The sequence below is a fragment of the Eurypyga helias genome, unplaced genomic scaffold (genome assembly GCF_000690775.1).
Source record: "Eurypyga helias isolate BGI_N326 unplaced genomic scaffold, ASM69077v1 scaffold12491, whole genome shotgun sequence".
In the NCBI taxonomy this organism is placed as follows: Eukaryota; Metazoa; Chordata; class Aves; order Eurypygiformes; family Eurypygidae; genus Eurypyga; species Eurypyga helias.
Window position 1 is genome coordinate 15,034 of NW_010230221.1, and position 12,356 is coordinate 27,389.

Genomic DNA, 12,356 nt, shown 5'->3' on the forward strand with positions numbered 1-12,356 from the left:
GAATTAACTGTAGGCCTCTGAATTGTTAATGTACCCCAAGTGAATTGTATAGGTAGATAATTGCATGATGTTAATTTTAATCATTGCTCTTTTTTTCTCTTTTAATTTTTTACTGATTGTTCTGCTCTAGATCAAAACCAGGCACTTCGGCTGTGTCTGGGCAGCACTGCTGTTGGGGCCCAGTATGGGGCTATCTCTGCTCTCAGTATCAACAACGACTGCTCGCGGCTCCTCTGCGGCTTTGCGAAAGGACAGGTAATTCCCGTAGGGTGACACAGCCCAGTGCTCTGTCCTTATGCAGGCTGTCATCGAGGGACTATCCAGAGGGGGCAATAGCTCCAGGCCAAGCGCCCTCAACGTGGAGCTGTTTGTTACCTGGTTTTGTGCTGGGAAGCAACAAGTATAACTTGACTCGCCCAGAGCTTTTTTGGCCAGCCAGTTCCTGCGTCCAGTGAGCTGGCTGAGATTGTTTGGGGTAGGTTTCTGTGGAGGAAATGGGTGATGCAGAATATAGTGAAAGATTCAATTAGTCGTGGCTGGTTGAGACATAAGTTCTGCTCATGATAAACTGAAATGAGCAATGGCACACCAGGACAATCAGCTTAGTCTTTCTAGGTCACTTTGTGAGATCTATATGTTGTAATTAAAGCTAGTTTTTACTGTGGTGATGACTTGAAACTGTTCAAACTCCTATCTAGCTCCAGAGTTCATTTTTACTAAGACCTTGCTTCTGTTGTATGATGGAAATGGCATGGCTTCTTGAATGCAGGGGATGGAGGGTTTGAGTATGCTGTTGTAATTTTATGCCCTTCCATGTACCTAAAGGGAGAAAGCAATTTATGAACAAAAGCTGTAAGACTAAAACTAAACCAAAATGGATAGAAGTTAACCCGGTAAAATTTAGAGGTCTGTGGAATATACAGAAGGCTGCTTTGCTTTTCTTTAGTTTCATTTTCTTTTGTTCCTTTGGCTTTCACCTTCATTCTAGATAAGCACACTCCAGTGCCCAAGACAGGGCTAAATGATAGCCTGTTCCAGCCCATGTGGAAATACAGGTTTGATCCATGCAGGGCGGTGGCTGATTTTAAATGATACCCGTAGAAAATATTTTATAATCATTAGCAGTTCAGAAACATCTGGTCTATGAAGTTTTGATAGATGACTTATGGGACCATATGGAACCATAGTATTTCCAATAAGAAGTTTGGTTCAAAGTGTGATCTCAGCTCTTGAGGACTAAATATTCCTCAGTTATGCAGTGAGTAGTTTAGGGCTTCCTGCTTCTTAAGAAGTTGTCTGAATTTGCTATCCAAGGGCAAACCAAGCTGCACACTCCTACCTGACCTGTCGTGCTGAGCAAACGTAAGAGCAAAGGTTCATGGTAGCTGTGGAGATGCTCGCTAGTGGCTGTTAGCTGAAATTATTCAACTGATCACTGATTCTGGGAGAGCGAAATGCATTGAACCACTTTGGACAGAGTTGTGTGGTAGCAAAGTTGTCTTTCATTGTTTTAATTGTGTTGTCAGTCAGACAGCTGAGAGGTGAGTGAGTTCAGGCAAGTGGTGAGAACTTGCCGAAAGGACGTGATTCACAGTTGTGAAGATGTCAACTCTAATCTTGTCAACAAGAGTGTAAGCAGATAAGTAAACTGCTTGTAAAAACAGGGTAGGAACGGATTTCAGGTAGCTTGTCTTTGGTATGAAGACCCTGCTGACCCAGGATGGTATTGGAAATACAGACATGTTTTTGATGTACTAACACACCAGGTGGACTGAACCTCTTGGCAGTAAACTGAGATTGAGAACAATCTGCTTGCAGATCACTATGTGGGATCTGGCCAGCGGGAAGCTCCTCCGATCCATAACAGATGCCCACCCACCAGGAACAGCCATTTTGCACATCAAGGTAACAAACACTACATAAACTCCTTCTATAATGCCTTTTTTTTTTTTTTAACTGCTCTTGTGTTTAGTCAGTTGTGTTGACTTCCCCTATGTAGTACTTTTAGATTTACAGCTACCTTAGCAGCTGTATGGGGATAGTATTGAGGTGAGAAAAATGAGCAGAAATTCTATTTTAAAAAGAAAAGTGTTTTGCAATAATAGTATTGGCTGGGAGTTGTACTATAACAAACAACAGTTGTCTGTGTAACTCCCCTCTCTCATGCCAAAATCTGAAGAATTAGTTGCTAGAATACATGTGTCTCAAACATGCAGTGGTTTGAACTGGATACGAGACTTGCCAACATTAAACTTAAAGGTTAGAAAGTACCTTCTCTCAGCAGTTTTTCAAATAACTTGTTGGGAATGTTTGGGTTGAAAGAGAAATCATCTGTGACTTCTTGTTCAACACAGTGTTGTTGTCACACATAGAAACTCGTATCTGATTTTGTGCCTGGCTTTGCTTTATGTGGACCTCTCCTACGCGAGCGTAATGCTCCTTGGCAGCCTGGTCAGAGCAGTGACTTGGGTGCATCACCCAAAGTCTCCTCCCTTTTCTCCTTTCCTGGACCTTGCTGTGTCATAGCGTCACACGTGGAACTAGCGTAGTGGGTCTGATGGGGTGCGTTACTCAAGGACAGATTCTCATGTACTGGTTGGCCTGACCTGGCTCAACCAAAATGTTTTGTGTGTGTGAAGGTGCCCCCTTACTGCTGCATCTTCACGCTTCCATCTCTGCCCTCCTTGCTGTGTGCATAAAGATGACCCTGTGCTAGGGCCTCTGCTCTTACTGACACCCTTCTCTAGCTCCCGGCTTGATGACAGTACCAGCGCTGAAGAGTACTCGGACACTGCTATACGCCCCAGACGCTTGTGCTGCTAGATGCTGGGTTGCATAGTCCTCCGGAAAGGTGCATCAGCTGTGGCTGTGACCTTTTCTTACCTGGATTATTTGGTACCATTAGTAGTTCTGGACAGTTCTGATTTGGGTCCATTTGTGACTGCAGCCCATTCACCAGTTCTGGCACCAGCTCGTAGCCTTGAAGCTGTGAGCGGTTCTAAGGGTAACACGTGTTTTGATATGCCGTGCTTCTCAGCTGTGGTGGGGAGCAATGGAGCCTTGGTAACACTCTAGCAGTAAGGCTGGCTGGAGGGATGAAGGTGAAATGCAAAATCTTTCGTTTCTTAGACGTTATAAAAAAAGCCAGTAACTGTCTCAGCGCTGTATGTTAAAGGTGTCTCTCTGGTATGTAAAGTGCTTATGTTTTTTTGTGCTGTTAATAATGCCATACTATAATTTTCTCTATGGTTTTGGTAGTTTATGTCTTAGTGCCACTTTTAATCTAATTATCTGCTCAGTTTACAGATGATCCGACACTTGCAATTTGCAATGACAGCGGAGGCTCCGTATTTGAACTGTCATTTAAGTAAGACAATAATTCCAAGTACTCACAGAAAGAACAAGAAACTAATGCTGGGTCATAGGTTCTAAAACCTGAGCAAAAAAACCTATAGTACCAACAGAGCTACTGGCTGACTGTTGAAGGTGTAGTTTAGGGGTGCAGTATAATTTCACAGCTGAAGCAAGATGCTCTCTAGCAGTGTGATTGTCAAAGAACAGCCTAAACTATTACGGTTTCTGTGTATTTTCCAGAATCTTGGCATTCCTTGTGGGCTCTTTGTAGTTGTCATACGTATGCTGCCTCTTAGTTGTTCTTGTTCATAGTGAGAGCTGCCCCTGCAGTAACTGCTCGTTTTCTTCTTGGCCTCTTCAAGAAGAGGAGGCACAAGGAGGAAGGATTGGGCCTGACAGTCTAGGGAAATCTGATCATGTCCAGGAACTGCCAAAATTTTACTGCTAAATAAGGTCTTAAGGAATTCTTGTCTGTATCTGAGCAGCTGTATGGGGCAGTTTCCAGTGATGTTCTGAAGTCACCTCTGGAACTGTGGAAAGGGCTTTTAAAGAACAACATTTTTGAAGGATCACACTTGAGATTTCATGAGATTTTTGGGCTTATCTCTTCTTGAAAGCTGGCCACCAGGCTGATTTATCTTCTTTGCAGGAGGGTTATGGGAGTGAGAACCTGTGAATCTCGATGTCTCTTCAGCGGCTCAAAGGGGGAAGTGTGCTGTATTGAACCATTACATGCAAAAGTTGAGCTGAGAGACCATCCCATCACCCAGTATTCGCTGCTGGCCATGGCCTCCCTAACAAAGGTAACTTGCTGCTTGCAGAAGGCCTTGTGTGAGAAATCACGGAGGGAAGTTCTCTGGTATATACTCAAACATTTTATTTTGCCTTTTTATTTTTCTTGAAGATACTGGTTATTGGCCTGAAGCCATCTCTGAAAGTGTGGATGACTTTTCCCTATGGTCGTGTGAGTAATGAAGCCAAACAGCTGATTTTTGGATTATGGTTGGATTACAGCTATAAACTGTTCCTAAAGTGAAGAGGATGAGATTAGGGTTTAGGTGTTTGGTATTGCCAGTTTATCAGCAAGCAGTAAACTCTGCAATGTGGAATAGCAGTGATAATCTGTTGATCTGATGTGGGCAGAAAAGAGGTGAAAAGGCTGCTTTCAGCTGTACCTATGTGACAATACTGAATTTCTCCCATAAGTAGGAAGGGAGGAACTCAGAAGCCCCTCAGCTTCTTGTCTTCCCTGCTGCGGCCTGGACACATCTGCAGGTGGGATGTTGACCTGGTTATGGCTGCAATCACCATGGACTGAGGACATCGCTTTACAGAAGAACCATACAATAGTTAATTGCAGAGACAGAAACAAGGTGGAATTAGGGCACTAAACAGTCTTCTAAACTCTTGATTATTTGCTTTCACTAGTTGCTCTTGGAAAAGCAGCTGGGGTAAGATGTGGGGTATGTTACATCAGGAGAATGGAGATTTGTCATATTCCATCCATCCATGTGAGATTTGGTTTACATTAAGGAGCTAGGACAGACGGTTTTTTATTGACTGGCTGTCCAGTTTGCCATGAGACACACATTGTCCCTTAACCACGTAGCACAAGCTACTCTTCAGCCACCAGCAGACCCATAAATTGCTTTACAGCCTGTGTGTGTAGATGGCAAAGTCAGTGAGTAGCAGCTGACAGACAGCATGTGTCCTGGGACAGAGGTGCTGCCTTGCATACCTTAAATACAGGCTGTGCTTTCTGTCTAACAGATGGACCCTTCTAGTGTCCCTCTTCTGGCGTGGCACTTTGTGGCTGTACAGAGCTCTGTGAACCCCATGCTTGCATTTTGTCGAGGAGACGTCGTTCATTTTCTTCTGGTAAGCCTTGGCTGTTCTATGCTGCTTTTCAGATAGTCACGTTTTATTCAGATGTTCAGTTGTCTGAGCCTCTGTCTCGGTGAAAGTAAGATATCTGTGCATGTAGGGATGTCTGCAGCTTGCGACCAGCTTGGGAAAACAAACCTGCTGGTAATTGCTCTTCAGGTATTCATTCCTGATAATCTGGAGGCATGAGCTTTATGCCTTCCGGAAGTGTTGATTTGCAGCTTATCTCATTTCTACTGGAGGCAGAAGAATGTGGATTGTTTTCAGGGGGATCACATGAATTTGAGATACCATTTTATTTTTTTTGCTTTAAAACATGAGTCTGGAAAAAACTTACAACCCACAACAACCAAGAGACAACAGCTTTAAGGTCTTGTTGGTATGTGACTTGAGGGCATGCTGCTCGTCCTCTCTAGATCTCCAGAAGTTACACATGCAGATGTGGTTGTTTGGAGATGATTTCATGTCTCATTTCAGTGTGAGGTATCTTGTCTGATTTCTTTTAGGTAAAGAGAGATGATTCTGGTGCAATACATGTCACTAAGCAGAGGCAGCTTCATCTACACTATGACCTCATCAACTTTACTGTAAGTCTCAATACTACAGAATGGTTTTTGTCAGTTTTGGCATTTTTTGGCACTAGTTTTCTTGTAGCTGTATCTCAGTAGCCCTTAGTTCTATGCTATTTGCTTTACAAATGTAACACAAGAAGTGGCTGTGTTTCTCTGGGGCTAACTAACTGAAAACATTCTTGAACTTGGGACTCACCAGCACAAGTAAAATAGCAAGTGGTAGCTAAAGGATAAAAAATTAGTTGCGTGAAGGCAACAAAACTGCCCGTTCTTGGGAAGGTGGGGTAGCCTTGCTGAGGAAATATTCTCAAGAGCCAGAGAGAATCTGGCAAGAAATTTTTTTATTCTATATTCTTACTAAAAAAATACAAACTTCTGTGTAATTGGCTCAAAATATTTAGAGTGTTTCCTTATATGAGTGCTTGCTAAAGCACTGTAACCGTTTGGTGCTTTCAACAAAAAAATTGTTCAGCTCTAAAACACATTTACAGAATACAGCAAATAGAACATGAAAGGCCAAAATACCAAGACAGACAATCCACATCAGCTGGAATTTGAAGTTCGTTAACACACATGCTTGGATGCTTAAAAAAAAAATTGTAAAAGCCTTTTTGTTTGCAGGGTTTTGAACATAAAAGTAGAAGCAACAGAATATGAACAACAGGTTTTGAGTTAAACTTAATGTATAATTTCTCTTTTTAATGCCTCCTGATGCTGTATTTACCTCCTAAGTTGTTGAGTTGCCTTGTTTTTGAGACCTTTGGATTAGAAAGTGTGCTAGAGCATCAATAGTGCCCCAAAAGGACAAGAGCTCTGGTGGTTGCCACTTGTGTACAGGTGTTTTCTGTGGAGAAGGTTCCTTTTTCCCAGCATTAAAGTTGATACTCTGGAAGGAGCCTCCCTTTCTCTACCTGTGGAGTTACGTGTGGGTGCTGTTGTGACCGTGTACAGTAACAAAGCTACCAGCCATCCTAGAACTTCCAGTATCGATACACAGAACATATCCAAAGCCGGTTTATTTGGCCTCTAATTGCAGATGCACTGATGAAATCTGCGATTTGTTGCTCTTTCAGTGGATAAACTCACGGACAGCAGTGCTTCTGGACAGTGTGGAGAAGCTGCACGTTATTGATCGTCAGACGCAGGAGGAGCTGGAGACCATAGAGATCTCGGAAGTTCAGCTGGTCTACAACAGCAGCCACTTCAAATCGCTGGCTACGGGAGGCAATGTCAGTGAAGCTCTGGTAGGCACAGATGGACCTGCTTGTGTTAGCTAATGCTGTTTCAGATATGCCCTAAGTGGAGGAGCCTGGAGCTTTGGAAAAAAGGCTTTTTGAAGCATCTCAAAAATCGTCCATGGTGTTGATGTGGCCAACTAACAGTTTGTGTTTGCTTTTGTGCATTGCTGTTTTGGGGAGCTGCTCTCAAGTTACCAAGCTTTGGAATACTCTATGGGAAGAAACCTGATATGCTTTATTCTTCAAGAGGTTCCTATAGGCTCTTCTACTTAGGGCGATTGTGTGCCACACATCCTCTGCCCTAGCAGTGCCTGTGCAGCGTGTGCATTCCCTGCCCTCCCTCACACGTTACCATGCAGGGGCAGATGGGATGAAACACTCTGTTTTTTTGTTTGAAGTAAAAACCAAAACGCATCCACGCTAGTGGAATAGCAGCACTTTAAACACTGTGTCATCTCCATTTTCCTCTTGTGTTTATTTGCTTGTCATTTTGACTTTCAAGCTTGTTTGTTTTTCTTGGACCCTGGCCCATGTGGTGTCCGGACATGTTTTATTCCTGAGAGCTCCTGTAACCCACCTCTGCCTGCTGCTGCAGCTCACTTTGATGGGGTATTTCTATTGCCATAGCACTGTGGAGGCTTTTTTAAAAGCCTTTTGTTTTTGTGGGACGAAATGTTGCTTTCAGTAGAAAATCAGTTTCTCTGTTTTGGAACCAATTTGCAAGAATGTAGGAAAGGGTCTTCCATCCTTGCCCTCAAGCCTCCAGGTGCTGCACCAGAAATTCCACAGTTGGATGAAATGGTTCCTGTTCAATTCTGCTATAGCCCTGTCAGACTTGCTGGCCCAAACAACGAGCAGAAGGCACATGTTGGTCTGTAGTTTGGATCTCCAATTCCAAGCCCGGCATAAGGTCGTGCCTCAGCTCCAGAAGCCCAAGTGGAAATGCCTTCCATGCAGGATGGCAGGGTTTCATAAGGAAAGGCTCCTTGTCATGGGGAGCGCTGCTTTTGTCTGACTGGCCAGATCTGTGAGGAGTCTTTGCAGCCCTTAGATCTACATAGCTGCTGCTTATCTGGCTTTCACTGCTTTATCTGCCCACACTGCTAGCATTCATGTCGTTCTTTCTGCTGCAGATGCATAATGAGGAAGAAAGAGTCAGGAGGTGAAGTCTACTCTGAGAAATTAGTTTTTGTACTGCCTGCCACATGATCTGGACCTGCCAGGCACAACCTCACAGAACATAGCTGGAGATTGGCACTAAGGTGGTAGATGAGTTCTCCTTGCTAGAATACATTGTTATTCAGAGCCTTTCTCTCAGTTCCAGAAACTCCTGTGTCCTGTGAGGACTTCTGCTGATTGCCATCAAAGCCAGAGACACGTGGCCTGAAAGACTGGAGGGCCAAAATGAGTGCTGCCTGTTAATGTTATTGTGAGTCTAGAGGAGACCCCTGCTGAATTCACAGCCTGTAAGTGGCACGAGATCTGAAGTCTGTAATGTCAATCTGAAATACTGAGGATACAAACCAGACAGTTTCTTTCCTTGTATTTCAGTAGGAATTACAAGATGAACCTATTCCAGAGCAGCTGAGTTAAGGACAGCTTTTGTTTCATAGCTCAGAGGATCAGAAATACACCTTTGCAAGTGTTAGTTCTGCAGACATGCTAAAAGGCAAATCTTAGGTGAGGCTGCTGCTCCCACAAGGGACGTTCTGGTTTCAGAGATGCCTGGGTTTGTGGATGAAGACTCTCAGGCCCCATTCTTCTACTGCAGCATCTAAAGAACTGTACAGGGAGTATCTGCTGCTTCAGCCTTAGGTCCTGTCCTGAGCATGTTGAGGTGTTACGTTGGCAGCCCATGGAATGGACATGCTTTTCAGCAGTGGAAAGAGATCCAGGAAGGTTCCCTACCTGGCCAGACTGGGCAAAGTACAGGACGAACAGCTCTACCCTGTGTAACTGTGCAGCACAGTGGAAGCAAGCACTGCCCATGCACGTGGTAAAATCTCTAATTTTCATGCGATCCTCCATTTCTCACATTGTAAATGTGCCCGTACGCAGCCTGTCGAGCACTAGTTACTGGCACTCAAGCTTCTGTTGTAGCAACTCTCACTTCAACAATATTCTTCCCATCTGTCTCTCCTACACATCATGGAAGATTTGTGAAGAAGCAGAAGGGGAAGAAAGAGCCCCTGTAACTTTTTTTTTTTGTCATTTTGCATCTGAGGGTAGACACAGAGCACTCTTTGGGTCCTTATGATTCCTTCCTGTTTTCTGAGCAGCCAGAGCTCAGGAACACTTTAAGCTGCATTCACAAGCAGGAAAGTGTGACACAGAGTGTTTGTGCTTAGTGCTGCCCAGCATTCTGTGGTGTTCTCTTCTAGTCCTCATCCTGATTCCTGAATTACGAAGGGTCTCTAAAGTTCAAGTGTATTCTGCTTCTTGGGAAATTTTATAATAACAAAAAGCAGTTTGACTTTAATTTCTTTTCTTTTTTTCCCCTGTAGGCATTGGTTGGAGAGAAAGCTTGTTATCAGTCTATCAGCAGCTGTGGTGGTCAGATCTTCTACCTTGGAACTAAGGTAAATGTGGGGAGTTTTTAATAAAAATACAGGCCATTCACTGTCGATGGCAGCTCATCTTCTGGACAAGGGCATTTTTTTTTCTGTGGAGATAAGTTCTTTGTGCACTTAGTCGTGGGATTAAAGAAATGTGCAATAATTTGCTCTTAGTCAAGGTACGGGCTATGACATATTGTCATAGTTTCTCAGTACCCTTGTTGATGGTGGTTTAGGGTAGACTTGCCATTACTTTACTGACATCTCCTCTGTCCTATGCTTCAGTTTCTCTGTCCTAAATGTGCCAGTGGGTAAACAGAAAAAAGTAAGACAACAGGGAGAGCTAGACTCTATTGTATGGAATGATAAAAGGGATATCCAGTTCACTCTTCCTCTCCTGCTGTACGGGCTGTCTGTGAAAAGGCTAAGAGGGGTGACCTATAGGATGGCACGTGGAAGTAGGGAAGAAGTGAGGGATGGTATCTTGGAGCAGATGGGTTGCAAGGTCATGTAATGGATGTCTTCTGTTAAATATAAACATCCAACATGTTTTTGCCTTGCCAGGCTTGAGGGTTGCTTTTCTTAGCTTCATCTGTACTGGCGTGCTCTGGTGGGTCTGTGGGATACCACAGGCTGCATGAGCAACTGTAATTAAGTAAATAATCTTTTTTTTCCTTTTTCAGTCTGTTCACGTCATGACACTGAGGAGTTGGAGAGAGGTAGGTTGGGAGGAAAACTGTACAGCTTAGTACGTTCGAATTGCTTGAGGGGAGGGTGCGTTTGTGAAGCATGTTCTGAGCACTGTATTAGGGACTCCCAGTTGCTACAACCGGCACCACCGGTAGATGGATTTCCACAGTGGGACACTATGGGTCTCCTGCTTGCACAAACCTGGAGGCAGAATGGAGACCTTGTTCTCCCAGACAAGATGTAATGCCTTGCCATGTTTTAGCTTCTGTGAACAAGGCAGAGTTAGTGCAATGACCTCGGGGACTCTTTCAGTGTAAGCGTGTCAGCCAGATAAGCAAACGAGAGTTGAAGGAAATGGTGAAGCCACGGGAACAGGTTGCCCAGAGAGTCTGTGGATGCCCCATCCCTGGAAGTGTCCAAGGCCAGGCTGGATGAGGCTTTGAGCAACCTGGTCTAGTGGAAGGTGTCCCTGCCCATGGCAGGGGGGTTGGAACTAGATGATCTTTAAGGTCCCTTCCAACCAAACCTTTCTGTAATTCTATGAGATCTGGTTCACTATATTTTGTCTCTAGCTACTGCAGGAACTACATCATAAAATCCATCACAGACTACCTAGAAGGCTAATTGTATTTTAAAACCTTGTTTCTGTTGGTAGATGATTTTTTTGAAAATAATTTCTCTGACACCTGAAACCCTGTCAAGTTTCACACTAAGTTCTCAGTGATCTATTTATGTCTACTTGTTCCTGTGTTGTTCTTTTCACTTGAGTTAAACAGCAGTTTTTCCTTTCTGGATTACCACTTTGCAATATGCTTGTTCAGTGTATGCATGTTCTCTCTCCACCTTTGTTTTGCAAGGCTAAGCAAAGCTATTCCATCATCCTTTTTTAAAATTACCTTCCCTTTCCTTTCTCTTCTCCACTCTTCTCTGCACCTCCTTTGTGTTCAGTTTCTTGAATATAGGTGAACGTTTTGTCACATGTTATTCTGGGTAGGCTCTTACAAGTGCCTTGCACAATGTCACCTGTTTGTCACTGTCTCTACTAGATATATCATTCTTCATACATCCTTGGGTCTCATTTCTGTGAGGAGATTATCTTTTCTGTAATACTAAGGTCCAATATTACTTGCTATTTTAGAGAGTTGACCACCTTCTGAAACAAGAGCGTCTCACTGATGCCCTGGCTCTAGCTTGGTCTTTTTATGAAGGTAAAGCAAAGGCTGTAGTAGGTAAGTTTTGTTGGGTTTGGGTTGGTTTTTTTTTTTTTAATAACTGAAACTGCTAGGGAAGGTTTTAAACCTATGAATGTACTGAAATCACAGTTTCCGGGGGAAAAAATAATTAAGAGAATTGACTTGAAGAGAAAGTGTCTGCTGCTTTAGGTTTGGTAGAAATACCACCTTTGATTGTGGCATTTTTAGTCACAGACCTTTTAGCAGCCTGCTATTTTCAAGTCAGACTTGGTCTGTGTTGTGACTCCTGTCTGTTGTCACTCGGCCATGAAGGAGTTGTATCCAGGTGTCGAATAACTGGCCAGCTGAAATATTCCTGAGGGTCATGCGTGACCTGTAGGGGATCTTTGGTGTGGTGTTCTGCCAGCTCTGCCAAGCAGGTGCTTTCACTCACGTCTCCTCTGACTATCCAACTGCCTGAAAGGACTGCTGGGTTTTGGCAGCATATTTCCTATAAAGGGGGATGCTTTGTGAGCACTTAGCTTGTTATGATAAACGTGTTAATTGTGCCAGAAACTGCCGCTTGAACGGTCTTATTTGGACTGGACACACTGAATGTTTAGCAACTAAGCTCTGGTGGTTTTGACACACAAGACTCAAGTTCTCAGGATAAGATCCTCCTGCTGTGAAACTGCTGGTGTATCAACATGTGTCTCGTTTTAATGCATGCATATTAAGCAGCTTGTTTTTCAGTATTCAAAAGAATTACTGTCTTTTCTAGTTGGCATTTAAGTAGTGCACTTAATTCAGTTTCTTGTGCATCAGGGCATCCTCTAGCAATTAGCCTCATATACAGAGTCTGTGGCAGCCCCCCATTAATCATTCTCTCAA

The 12,356-nt window shown here is 43.6% G+C and overlaps 1 protein-coding gene across 1 annotated transcript in view; it reads left to right on the forward strand.

Moving 5' to 3' along the window:
• The window catches only part of VPS8 (vacuolar protein sorting 8 homolog (S. cerevisiae)), a gene marked incomplete at both ends in the record, with an annotated part of 76,619 nt that overhangs the window by 14,464 nt on the left and 49,799 nt on the right, over positions 1–12,356 (forward strand). The window contains 11 exons of the mRNA XM_010160668.1: positions 131–255; positions 1,819–1,905; positions 3,300–3,367; positions 4,004–4,157; positions 4,259–4,318; positions 5,125–5,232; positions 5,745–5,825; positions 6,884–7,054; positions 9,553–9,627; positions 10,287–10,322; positions 11,432–11,522. Coding sequence (XP_010158970.1) covers positions 131–255; positions 1,819–1,905; positions 3,300–3,367; positions 4,004–4,157; positions 4,259–4,318; positions 5,125–5,232; positions 5,745–5,825; positions 6,884–7,054; positions 9,553–9,627; positions 10,287–10,322; positions 11,432–11,522 — 1,056 coding nt within the window. The remainder of the gene's footprint in view (positions 1–130; positions 256–1,818; positions 1,906–3,299; positions 3,368–4,003; positions 4,158–4,258; positions 4,319–5,124; positions 5,233–5,744; positions 5,826–6,883; positions 7,055–9,552; positions 9,628–10,286; positions 10,323–11,431; positions 11,523–12,356) is intronic.